The sequence below is a fragment of the Eurytemora carolleeae genome, unplaced genomic scaffold (assembly GCF_000591075.1).
Source record: "Eurytemora carolleeae unplaced genomic scaffold, Eaff_2.0 scaffold133, whole genome shotgun sequence".
NCBI classification, from domain to species: Eukaryota; Metazoa; Arthropoda; class Copepoda; order Calanoida; family Temoridae; genus Eurytemora; species Eurytemora carolleeae.
Genome location: NW_019396188.1, coordinates 260,022 through 273,606, shown reverse-complemented (window position 1 = coordinate 273,606; position 13,585 = coordinate 260,022). Strand labels below are relative to the sequence as shown.

Here is a 13,585-nt window from a genome sequence, read left to right as displayed (position 1 = left end):
AATGTTTCTTGGACATCTTGTTTATTTTATCTCAGGGTCAAAACTTGACATAGTGTAAGAAAAGCTTTTGTTTAGAATAAAAATTTACAAGTTTTTTTTTCACTTTTCAGATTTTTCTGAAACTTTTTTACAAAAACCCTGAAGAACGAACCAACTTATCAAATCAAATTCTGCACATTACTAAATGCATCTCAAAAATGTATCTTGTAAATGTATCTCATAAATAGGATTCATGAATGTATCTCATAAATGTATTTATCTCATAAAATATACAAATCGCACAAAAGTCTAAAATTTTGGATTCAGTCTTGCATTTGCATCTTTCAAAATCCATGACATTGACTTCTATAGTTCACTGGATCTGACTGAGCTCTAACTTAGTAACCCGATAACTCAGTTCTTACCTTCTGGTAGATCAGTTCTCTGGGACTCACTGAGATCTGTTCCAAACCTCACACTTCCGGTTCTGTGATCCAGGCGGACCTAGAGACAGACGGATATAGTTAAGTATGATCCAGGCGGACCTAGAGACACACGGATATAGTTAAATATGATCCAGGCGGACCTAGAGACGGACCGATATAGTTAAGTGTAGTACAGACGAACCTAGAGACAGAATTATATAGCTTAATGTGATCCAGACGAACCTAGAGAGAGAAGTATATAGTTCAACGTGATACGGGCGAACCTAGAGACAGAATTATAAAGTTCAACGTGATCCAGACAGACCTAGAGACAGAAGTATGTAGTTCAACGTGATCCAGACGAACCTAGCGACATAAGTAAATAGTTCAATGTGATCCAGACGAACCTAGAGACATAAGTATATAGTTCAACGTGATCCAAACGAACCTAGAGACAGAATTATATAGTTCAACGTGATCCAGACGAACCTAGAGACAGAAGTATATAGTTCAACGTGATCCAGGCAAACCTAGAGAATGAAGTGTTCAACGTGATCCAGACGAACCTAGAGACAGAATTATTTAGTTCAATGTGATAACAGACGAGCCTAAAGAGTAGAAACAGAAGTATATAGTTCAACGTGATCCAGACGAACCTAGAAACAGAAGAATATAGTTCAATGTGATCCAGACGAACCTAGAGACAGAATTATATAGTTCAACGTGATCCAGAAGAACCTAGAGACAGAAGTATATATTTCAAAGTGATCCAGACGAACCTAGAATCAGAAGTATATAGTTCAACGTGATCCAGACGAACCTAGAGACAGAAGTATATAGTTCAACGTAATCTAAACGAACCATGAAACAGTAGAATATATTTTGAGAGAGTGTATTTCTATCTTTTTAAAGTAAATTTTGAAAGATTTGAAAATGAAAATGCGGGGGTGTTTGAGTTCTTGTCCCTATTTCTTAGCCACAACTGTCGTAGACCTTTTATATTTCAACTAAACTTTTCGAGTTTGTCCAATCCAGCGAATAAAATCAAAAACTATGTCTGATATTTTAGAAATTCGACGATTTGATTGATTCTTCCAGAAAGAATGTAAATACTTTTTAAACTTTTTGAACAAAAACTTTAAAAATTCCCCCCAATTCACATGAAAAACACTACCATAAGCTATATGATTCATGACATACAGAAGAGGGGGCCAAGGGGGTAGAGATGTCAACGATAGTGTAACGTAACGTAAAATGTACGTTTTTGTACGTTACGTTACATGGGGTAAATTACAAATTAACCCACCTGCATATCGTTGTTCCTGGCACACTCCACAATAAGGCGCTCCATGTGCTGGTGGGAGGTGAAGGAGGCGAGCTCGAGGAGCCTGGAGATGGTCAATGTCTGGTATACTTGGGCTACCTACAATTTAAAATAATTATGCAACTGTCGTTCTCAGTTTAATGCAGCACGCTTAGGATCCAGATTGTTGGATTCGCAAGAATTTGGCTTCCTGGATCCGGATCCGCAAAGATATGCGGATCCACGGATCCGGATCCAAGTGACAAAACAAAAAATATCAACAAAAACGAAAAAAACTTTTTTACTCTCCACACCCAATTCTGAACTGTTGAAAACAATAGAGATTATCAAAATTTTCTGATCTCTGAATGGTTTATCAAGTTTTAAAGAAAAAAGAAGAAAGATAATTTGACGATCTTCTGCTTTAAAAAATCAGTAAATCTTTAAGAAATGTTCATAATCTGGACTTGGATTAATTTTTCCCCCGTGCGGATCCCGGATCCGGATCCACATCAAAATTTAATAAATAAACTGGTTTAAAGGGACTGTCCCCGTATTTGTCTAGAAATGAAGGATCACAGCATTACAGTTCATTTAAAGAGGGGCTTTCATCGTCATATTTTTCCTCAAGATTTAGGAGACTGACGAAGTTTTTTCCAATAATACAGGGCATAAGTTAAAGGGATAGTCAGTATATTTGCCAAAAACTAAATAACCATCCGGGTTTTTTTCAAGAATAAAGGGACAAGCAACGTTTTTACCATGATTAAAGGGACTGTTTACATTTTGTCTTACCTGTTTAAGAAGACGGACAAGAGTCATGTCTCTCAAGGGAGGAGCATATTGAACCAAGGAAGCAAAATCTGGAGTACTCTCAAAACTCTGAAATATTTAACAATTTAAAAACAAGATCAAACCTTTGGGAATTCTTTCAAGATTTGAGATGAGGGGAGGTCGTCATCATCAATTAGATTATTCCTTATATTTATCAACAACCTCGTGTGAATCTATTGTTCCATGCCAGGTCCATATCAACACTATGATGTTTACCCAACTTTGAGAAAAGGCAAATAGGACAAATCCATTTTAAAGTCTACAAAATATCCAGAAAAAATAAGTCCCAAAACCCCAATTTTCAGGCCCCAAATGACACAATAAAAAAAATATTGAAAAACTAAAATTAAAGTGTTCAGCGGCTGGACGACGTGGCTTAACAAACCAAATCAGACTTTTTATTACTGCCGACTTCTTGGCTTGTCTTTCTGCTTTAGCGTAGAGCAATTTTTTATTTTTAGAAAAAAGTTGTCAAAATTTGATCCAATTTTAAGCAAACATCAACAGAAAATCTAAAATTTGTGGAAATGCCAATATTACTCCATTCATGATTTTGGGATATTTTTGGCAAATTTGCTTTGGCAAAGACGACTTGACTTTTCTAACAATAAAACGACTGTAGTAGAATATTTTTTTCTAGCTCCGATAACAATTAAATACCAAAAAATGAAACTTCATATTATCATTTAAATACATTGTATGGAATCTCTAAAAAAAAGTTTTGCAAAAACTGGAGGATACCCACATCGCAAAAAATCGAGACCAAAACATTTCTGAGCCTATGATGCAATAAGTAAATACAAACTTTAATATAAAATTGTATCTTTCAGCAACTAGTGTGGAAATGGAGTTAAAATTAGCTTGATATCTTAATTTTTAAAAAAGTGTGTCCAATTGGAGAATGCGAGGTCGGGCCAAAAATTGCCTTTAGACAGGAACTTTAGGTAACCAAGGTGATACGTCTCATAAATTAGCCTAAATAGCATAAAGTGCCTTTACCTTCAACTTGTCGTCAACTTTCTTGCAAAGGCTGAGTGGGTTAAAGTCTACCTCCAGCCAGTTGTACAGGTCCTAGATAAAACACAGTTTAGAATGAAAAATGTCTTGAACAAATAACATGCTATATTATAATATTTTAGGGAGAAGTGAAAATTGGACAAAACGGACAATTATTTTTCGTGTGTGTGTGGTTGTGGGGGGGGGGGGTTGTATTAAAGTAAACCTGTAGTTCAGTTGATGCTGCAGAAACTACTCCGAACCTGACACAGTCCTTCAGCAGGGAAACCCTAAACAAGAGATTTTATTTATCCATCCAGAGGTCGGAACTATTAAACAGATTTATCTATCCATCCAGAGGTCGGAACTATTAAAGAGATTTATCTATCCATCCAGAGGTCGGAACTATTAAAGAGATTTATCTATCCATCCAGAAGTCGGAACTATTAAAGAGATTCATCTATCCATCCAGAGGTCGGAATTATTAAAGATATTTATCTATCCATGCAGAGGTCGGAACTATTAAAGATATTTATCTAACCATCCAGAGGTCGGAACTATTAAAGAGATTTATCTATCCATCCAGAGGTCGGAACTATTATAATTTATCTATCCATGCAGAGGTCGGAACTATTAAAGAGATTTTATCTATCCATGTAGAGGTCGGAACTGTTAAAGAGTTTTTATCTATCCATGTAGAGGTCGGAACTATTAAAGAGTTTCTATCTATCCATGTAGAGGTCGGAACTATTAAAGAGTTTCTATCTATCCGTGCAGAGGTCGGAATTATTAAAGAGATTTATCAATCAAAGCAGAGGTCGGAACTGTTAAAAAGATTTTATCTATCCATTCAGAGGTCGGAACTATTAAAGAGATTTATCTAGCCACCCAGAGGTCGGAACTATTAAAGAGTTTCTATCTATCCATGCAGAAGTTGGAGCTAATGAAGAGCTTTTATCTATCCATGCAGAGGTCGGAACTATTAAAGAGATTTTATCCATCAAAGCAGAGGTCGGAACTATTAAAGAGATTTTATCTATCCATGCAGAGGTCGGAAATATTAAAGAGATTTTATCTATCCATGCAGAGGTCGGAAATATTAAAGAGATTTTATCTAGCCATGCAGAGGTCGGAAATTTTGAGCCTTATAGTAGACAAGCTAATCGGTATATGTCTTAGCCAATACCATTCCAACATCTTTTTTAAAAGTTAATTTTTTAAATTTTTAGAAGTTTTTATAAAAGACAATTACAAACTTGTACAATAATATTTTACTAGTTTTACAGTTTTCCAATTTTTCCCATTTTGGGATTCTTCGGCCCACCTCCCCATCCCCCTGGTCAAACCTCATTTGTTGGCCATTGAAGGATTGTTAAATTTTTTGATGGACTTGATTTATTTAATCTATTATATCTAAAAGAAGTATATTTGATCATTGTCAAAACCCTTTCTAAGCCATTGAGAGATTTTGATAACATTTTATTAAATCTACAGATTTACAAAAAGTAGATTTGATTTATTGGAAATTAACATTTGTTCTTCTTTTTTGCTAAGTCCATAAAAATGACAAATTAAACAATAAGTTTTTTTTACCTAGTGGGGGGTTGAGCCAGGGACAAGAGGACTGCTAATCTAGCCATTTTCTCCGCAGGGGATCTATCTGTCTCGATAAACCTAAAATTATTTCATGTCATCTTCATGCTTTGTTGCTTAACCCTTTTATTTACTCTTTATTTACATCTATGTTGGACACATTGCTGTCAATTGATTATAGGTTTTATGATTAAAAAATTAAAATGTTGAAAAAGGGTTAAGCATAGTACTAACAAATTCAAATAATTTGCATAGCTCCCAAAAAATTGAAAAATTGGGTCTAAAGCATCCGAATGTCTCCCACCTGTCAAACTCTGGATGCTGGCTAGGCAAGGGAACACAGAGGCAAGCTGCCAGGACCTTGCTCGCCATCCTCGCCAGCTCATCAGCTGACAGGTTCTTCTTCATCTCCCGGGTCAACTGGAAGTGCTTGAACACCTGGAGAAAAAGAAATCCATTATTTGGATTTTGTAGTAAATAAAGTTTCAATTCCAAGGTTAAACAATGTGGCTCAAATATAGTATCACCTCCAGGCTGATCGTAAATAAAAAATTTTGTCATACAGTAGTTACGTTTTCTTTTTTAAAGAAAATCCTCCATTTTGATATTTGAAGAAAGAAAAATATGCGAAATATTAATTACCGCTGCAGCATGAAACAGAAAATTCCCAGACTTCCAAAAGACCAGGGCCAGCTTCAAGTAGTAGTTTGCCATCATCTTGGGCGGGAACACCTTCTTGCTTAAGGACATAAGGTTATTGATGTCCTCAACCGCCTGAACAGTTAACATTTTAAGTACAAAATTACTAACATTCAAATTTTATCATGTTTTGCATATCTATAATCTATATAAATACTTTTCTTGTCTGTCCGTTTGTATCCAATAAATGTCAGAACAGTCAAATTGATCGAACCCAAAATTTTGAAATGGTTAGGTTATACTTTCGTAGCTGGCCTATGGACGGGTTACTGCTATACATTTACATGCCAGTTCTATATTGAATCAAGAATCTGGTAAATTATGGATCCAACGAACTAGGTAAGAAAAATCCCCCCAAAACTCAGTATGTGAACGTCAGGTAAAAGTACCTAAAATGATCATTTTAGGGAATTGGTGGTTAATTACCAAGCTTTATAATATAATAGGATGGAAACATTTGAAACATTTCAATCCGCGAACTTTCGTGTTCCTGGTTGATATGTTCAAATAAAAGATGCTCACAGACAGACCCACAATTTTAAGTAAAAAAGAAAAGACGCACATAATCCAGACTGGACAAACCCCTGTCTCGAATATATTTAGAAGACGACATTCTATAAGTCCAGTGCCAAGAGGATACATAATTGTAAATTAAGATACATTAGTACCACTTGCAATACAAATTTGTGTCATTTTATAACGTATGTTTACAAAGTTCTGTTGTTTACTTTTACCGTCAGTATAGCTGTACTATGTACATTTAACATGCAATTAGTATCTTGATATTCTTTGTGACTAATATATATAATTAACTTTTAGGGTGCTTCGCGCCCATCATCTATTTTAATTGTGAACATGTTCTCTTTGTGTACATTGTAAAACAAAACAAAAAAAGTTCGCGGATTTAAACAAAAAGTTTCGTGTTTTCTAAAGTTTTCAAAATTTTCTAAAATTTAATGAAAATCGGATTTTGATGGAGGCAAATTTTTTTAATTTTGTTCGTTCATAAACCTTCCCTTACAGGGCCATGTTTGGTCCTACACAAAAGTTGGGTCCGATCGGTTCAACCGTATTGACAGTTATTGGATACAAATAGTAAGATAAAATTATTATTTTTTATTTATTAGAATCAATAAAATCTATAATTTATGTAATGTTTCCATGATGATTGGTAAGGAAATTGTGATAATAAAAATCTTTAGTACAACTAAAAGTACTTAATGTGTATATTTGGCCTTTTTTGTTTTCATATTATCTAATATATATAGGATAGGAACTCTTTAGTTCAAAAATCTAAGGGAGTTAAGCATTTAAATTGTATAAACTATAACTAAATTTTGTTCTAAAATATTTGTTATTTATTTATATTATCTGAATCAATTATTTTTATTTTCTTAAAAGTGGCTCTTAATAAAAATGGTTTCCCCACCTCGCATAGTTTAACTGTAATGCTTACCCCACCTCGCAGGAATAATAAAGAAGATCAATTTTTAATTGTCTGATATTCTCTCGGCCTAGTGTTTGTTCTGTCTGGATTATGTGGACGGGCACGAAGCGCCCTGAATGCCAAGTATTCAATGTTTATCGGTGTGATTTTTATTTTGTACTATCTAGATTCTGGAACTATCTTTGCCACTTCTTTAATTGATAAAAAAAGATAAGGAGTCGTCAAAATATTATTTTTAAGCTTCCCTTTACAAATAATCTTATTTTACGCAGGAACCCGATTATATGAATAGCTAGCGAGTAGTTCAACTATGTAGATCTAGATGAACAACTTCTCTTTTGTATCGGTTTAAGTTAAATATGTGGTTAAATACGTCTCTTATTTATCTGCGACTAGATTTAGTGAAAAGTTAGAAGTAGCTGAATCTCGCGTAAATAATTCAACCATTATCTTGTGTTCACGCGGTTTAACCATGTCTTTCAATTCTATTTCTATTAATTTTGGTCCCTGGTAACTGGTCTCAGATTAAACTTTTAAAATACTGATGAATCTCAGGTTTTGTAAACAAATGTCAACCATTGCTTAAATAATCATAATTCCTTTATGACTCCCCCCCCCTCCATTTACTACCTTGTAAGCCTCCTGCCAGAGCTCCATGTTGATGGCAACGTCGAGCTGAGCTAGTCTGGTATCGAGGTTCATCTGCTGGGTGTCAGAGTTGTTCAAGTTTATTGAGTTTGGAGTTGGGTTCAGCTGAAATAAAATAATAATTACTATCTGACACTTGAAAAATGTTTTAGTTCGACTCTCCCACGGATCAGGATCCAAGGGCAAAATACCAACCAAAAACAAAAAAAAAGTATTTGCTCTGAAAACTCAAACCTTAACTGTTGAAAAAAGAGATACCGTCAAATATGTCCTTAGCTCAAGTTGATTCATCAAATTGTTGCATAAAAATCAGTGAAAAAAGCAAGAAAATAATTCGAAAATTTTCTCCTATTAAAAAAATAGAAATGACCTGGATCCTGATCAAATTTTTTCCAATGCGGATCAGCATCAAAATTAAATGGATCCTATGCATTGCGAAGAAATAAGACCATTTGTTAAAGGGAAACACTAGAGGGGGGGGGGGTTATCACCTGTTTGATGATAAGCTCAAGATGATTTCTAAGTTTATCACAGAGTTTCCTAAACTCGGTTTTCCTCTGGTATTTGAGGCAGAACTTGAAGGCCTGCTGGGCAATATTGTGGTATAATCTCTCTACTCGGGAGTTCGTCCTAAGTTTATAAAATAAATTAATTTAAAAACAAGAATTCGAACAATGGTATACAATTTTTACACACACACACACCCCCCCCCTCCCTCCCCAGGGTGGGGAACTAGTATTCGGAAATATCAACTTTCTCTTATTTACCTAAAATTCAAAAATCCTTGATTCAGCGATGAAAACCTCAAAAGTTATTTTTTACAAAAATAGGTCGGAATAAGGGACTTCTGGAAAAGCTGAAGATATTTCTCGAGTTAAATCGTAATTTAATAAATGGTTGCCACGGCCAAATACCAACAAATCTTTTGTTACACTTTGAAAATGAATCTTTATTCAAATCCAAATCCCATTCCCCTCATCTTCACAGTCCCCTAATCTTCCAATTCCCCTCCTCTTCCCAGTCCCATCCTCTTCCCAGTCCCATCCTCTTCCCAGTCACATCCTCTTCCCAGTCCCATCCTCTTCCCAGTCCCATCCTCTTCCCAGTCCCATCCTCTTCCCAGTACCATCCTCTTCCCAGTACCATCCTCTTCCCGGTCCCCCTCCTTCTCACCCTCTCCCTCCCAATTCCTACTCACAGAGAGATATAAATATTTCTCACGAAACAGATTTAATTTAAGTAGCTGAACTTCGTTAACGTCGTTGAACCACTTTTTAGAGCCGGTTTAAGTTAAATTTCAGTAGATCAACCTTGTCTAGGTAGTTAAACTAGATCTCGTTATTCATTAACAGTCCCTGTCTGCTAAGTTGTACCTGAGCAGCTCTAAACACTGGCAGTAGGATTCCCACAGAAATTTGACCCAGGGCATCAAAATAGTCCGGTCAGATCTAGAGCAAGAAATATTAGTCCGGTCAGATCTAGAACAAGAAATATTAGTCTAGAACAAGAAATATTAGTCCGGTCAGATCTAGAGAAAGAAATATTAGTCCGGTCATATCTAGAACAAGAAATATTAGTCCGGTCAGATCTAGAACAAGAAATATTAGTCCGGTCAGATCTAGAACAAGAAATATTAGTCCGGTCAGATCTAGAGCAAGAAATACTAGTCCGGTCTGATCTTGAGCAAGAAATATTAGTCCGGTCAGATCTAGAACAAGAAATATTAGTCCGGTCAGATCTAGAGCAAGAAATATTAGTCCGGTCAGATCTAGAACAAGAAATATTAGTCTGGTCAGATCTAGAGAAAGAAATATTAGTCCGGTCATATCTAGAACAAGAAATATTAGTCCGGTCAGATCTAGAACAAGAAATATTAGTCCGGTCAGATCTAGAACAAGAAATATTAGTCCGGTCAGATCTAGAACAAGAAATATTAGTCCGGTCAAACCTAGAACAAGAAATATTAGTCCGGTCAGACCTAGAACAAGAAATATTAGTCCGGTCAGATCTAGAACAAGAAATATTAGTCCGGTTAGATCTAGAACAAGAAATATTAGTCCGGTCAAACCTAGAACAAGAAATATTAGTCCGGTCAGACCTAGAACAAGAAATTTTAGTCCGGTCAGACCTGGAACAAGAAATAGTAGACCGGTCAGATCTAGAACAAGAAATAGTAGTCCGGGCCGAACAAAAACATATGGGGCAATGATTTTATAAGAAAAAAGAAACATTTAGAAAAACGTTTTTTACTTTCAATAATTTGATTAAATTAAATTGATTCCAACCTGTCCTGGGCTCCTTCTCCTGATACAGCAGAGAGCATGATCATCTCCGGTGTAGCGAGAATATCCAGGTCATCAACCTCAACCTTATCCACGCTCTCCTGCCGGGCAGAGTCCGTCCTTTTCTCGGCCAAACTCAGGTAACCCTGGACATAAAATATACTCATAAGGTGGTTCTTCCAGGAAAAAGATAGAGGGGGGGGGGGGCAATAAACAAAGAAATATACCATTAAACAACAGCTGTAAATTGAATCCTCGATATAATCAGGCCAAATGAAATTATCTTTATAAACTTTAATTGAGAAAATGTTTAGTCCAAATGAAAAACTAAATTCCTGACAACTTAAAATTAAATTTCGTTACAGTCCAGAAAAGAAATTGTTCAAGAAGCTTAATAAATTTATGAAAACTATATTAAAAAATTGGAATAACTATAATCGCTGAATTGTTGGCCGAAATGCATTAGAAGGTTATTAATATGTGTCTTCAAAGTAGCTCAGAATCAGTTTTTAGTAAAAACCCGATCACGTTGGAGAGAATAATAGTCAAATTTTAGTTACTTTATCTTTGCAATTTGCCTTGTCTATTTCAAAGTCAAAAGTAGGGAAAACATTTTTGAAGTAAGAGAGCGTTATAAATTTATTCAATTTTTTAAAAATGTGCTAATTGCTCATAATGAAAAAATTACCTGAACGACAGCGGCGAGTGAGGCAACGTTAACACTCTGACACATGTTCCTGTACTGGAACAAACCCTCCTTGGCGATATGGGACTTCTTGAGGTCAACACAGAGCTCCAGGTACTTGTACATGATCTCCTCGATAAGCTTCTCTGAGTAGTTGTGATTTCTCTTCTTTGATTTGATAACATCGTAGAGAGTATCAAGTGCCTTGTTCGGCTTGCCTAGAAGAGTAGAATTAATACGAGAGCTGATGGAAGAAAACAAATTTTCAAGCAAATCTTTAAGGATTGATTTTTACTGCGTCAATTTAACTTAAATATTGTCAACAATTAAATTCAATTAAATTTCAAGTGGCCCATTATTTAAAGAGATATAAAAGCTCTTTTCAAAATGGTTCCCTAAAAACCTACGTCTGATCAAAAAGGTCGACGATATAGTCGTCTTTCTGGCTTGAAATATTGAACTTCAAGATAGAAACGTTACTTGAAATCTTAGGTTTTATCTGTCAGGGTTTTTCTTAACCCCCCCCCCCCCTCCCCTCGTTATAGCCCCTGACACTGAAGTACTTTAGACAAGCGCAATTTTAATCATTAAGGAAAAAGTTATCTAATTTGAGTGGGGGAAGCGGGGACGGGGTGTTTATGATGATCTATTACTGCACAATACCAGACAAAAAAAAACTAGCTTAAAGTGTGAACTTACCAACTTTCATAAACTCTTCAGCTTTGCTGATTGCGTTCTCGGGTCGGGTAAAAAAGCGCGAACCCATTTTGGGACGACAAATATCACTTCCAAGATTATCTGAAAACATGAGGTAATTAATATTTGGCTTATTAACACGTAATTGAGTATTTTACAATTTCCTCAGTATGTCAACGATTTTAGGAGTAAGTAGTTGATCTCGGCCTTCTCCAGGAGTACCAACTCAGGAGCGGCTGTGGTAATGTGGCTCGCCTCTTCCAAGCTCCTCCTATGCAAGCAACAAATCTAGCGGTCAACCCAGAACTCCGCCATATTATAAATAATCTCCTTTTTTCAAATAACATAGTTGTAACGTGTGTGCAGTAACTTCTCGCTAATCCACATCATCCTCAATTTTCATATTCTCCGCTTGAAAAATAAACATTTGACCGTCCTTGGTCTGTCCTCACAACCAGAACATTGCAATTGGTGACCGACACCTGCATTATCCCAAAATGAACTCTTGATCAAGAACATCCTCAAAATAAAAACACTTGATAAATAAATCTAGGATCATTTAAGTAGGACATATGATTGATTTTTAGTTCAAATTTAAACCAAATTTAAATCTATAGCAAATTGATTACCTTCTATATTCCTTTCTCCCCCTGCTGCCATCTGTAGGAAATACGCATTTGTGTTATATAAACATACAGTACGCGTATTGCATCCTGTATAGTTCAAGTGTTGCTATCTGGAGCTGCTTGACAAATTAAATTAAATTTCTAGGTAACACAAACATACAGTACGCGTTTTGTTCATGTTATGATCAGATCAGTTGTACTTTTTCCTAGATTGATGTACTTTTATAGTCATAATTTTAATTTAAATTGCGTTAATTTACGTATGCCATTCAGTACAACTTGCACATTTTAACTTTGTCTAGTCAAATTCCTACCTCAGTTTTATTTGCATTGATTAACTTGTTTCATTATGTACTCATTATGATACTATAGTACGCATTTGGTGTTATCACGCATAAACAAATGATAAATTATCAACAATCCAGAGGATAAAATGCCATGCGCACGACAGAGATGGTGCTGATTGCACTTTTTCTCAAGACCTCAAAAATTTCTACCTGGCNGGGTCCAAAAATCGTATACTAGGAATATACCTAAAAACTGCGTGAACCCATTTATACACAAAAATATCACATCCAACATTATTTAACAAACATACTCTGAACTTTAATTCGTCAATTTTTGCGAATTCTTTCACTAGTCCACGATTGCGGTATGGCGGCATCTGTGGACAGCATGGAAGTGACGTCGAGGGGGTGGTAAATCCTATAATTTTGTAGAATAGATTTTAAAATTTCTTTTAAATCTTTTGAATAAATTGCAACAAAAAATTCAACTATATTTAATTGTAAAATTTTAAATTATCAAATTTTCAAACTATATTTTCCCCTCCCCCCTTTCCCGTCTCTAATGCCGCAACTTTTTTACATAAAAATAAGACAGCTATTATAGCGAATTAACCACTAATTTGTAAGTTTTATAATATCAAACACAATGAAGCAGTGAATAACATTAGAAGAAAATAAACTGTTTACTCTATAATTTCACCTGTGGTATATTAAATAAGTAATATTTAAAGTTCAATAAGTTATAACAGAATACACAGAAAAACGAAGACGATAATGTGTTATCAATAGTGCTACATCGACTGGACTAGTGGCTAATTGAACGAACGTTTAACAGCTAGTTGATCTCGGCCTTCTCCAGGAGTACCAACTCAGGAGCGGCTGTGGTAATGTGGGGGAACTAGTATTCGGAAATATCAACTTTCTCTTATTTACCTAAAATTCAAAAATCCTTGATTCAGCGATGAAAACCTCAAAAGTTATTTTTTACAAAAATAGGTCGGAATAAGGGACTTCTGGAAAAGCTGAAGATATTTCTCGAGTTAAATCGTAATTTAATAAATGGTTGCCATATTAAAGAGTTTCTA

At 35.3% G+C, this 13,585-nt stretch overlaps 1 protein-coding gene across 1 annotated transcript in view; it reads right to left on the bottom strand.

The window, feature by feature from the left end:
- LOC111697639 (eukaryotic translation initiation factor 3 subunit A) overlaps positions 1-11,710 on the bottom strand; it is a 16,240-nt gene extending 4,530 nt beyond the window's left edge. Inside the window, exons 1-14 of the mRNA XM_023467707.1 lie at positions 11,591-11,710; positions 10,895-11,109; positions 10,210-10,352; positions 9,298-9,372; positions 8,416-8,554; positions 7,907-8,029; positions 5,773-5,904; positions 5,435-5,568; positions 5,131-5,211; positions 3,764-3,827; positions 3,541-3,612; positions 2,503-2,589; positions 1,711-1,827; positions 405-483 (exon numbers count right to left, since the gene is read on the bottom strand). Of these exons, the coding sequence (XP_023323475.1) occupies positions 405-483; positions 1,711-1,827; positions 2,503-2,589; positions 3,541-3,612; positions 3,764-3,827; positions 5,131-5,211; positions 5,435-5,568; positions 5,773-5,904; positions 7,907-8,029; positions 8,416-8,554; positions 9,298-9,372; positions 10,210-10,352; positions 10,895-11,109; positions 11,591-11,699 (1,570 nt within the window). The 5' untranslated portion in view covers positions 11,700-11,710. The remainder of the gene's footprint in view (positions 1-404; positions 484-1,710; positions 1,828-2,502; positions 2,590-3,540; positions 3,613-3,763; positions 3,828-5,130; positions 5,212-5,434; positions 5,569-5,772; positions 5,905-7,906; positions 8,030-8,415; positions 8,555-9,297; positions 9,373-10,209; positions 10,353-10,894; positions 11,110-11,590) is intronic.
- Between the last annotated feature and the right edge of the window lie 1,875 nt (positions 11,711-13,585).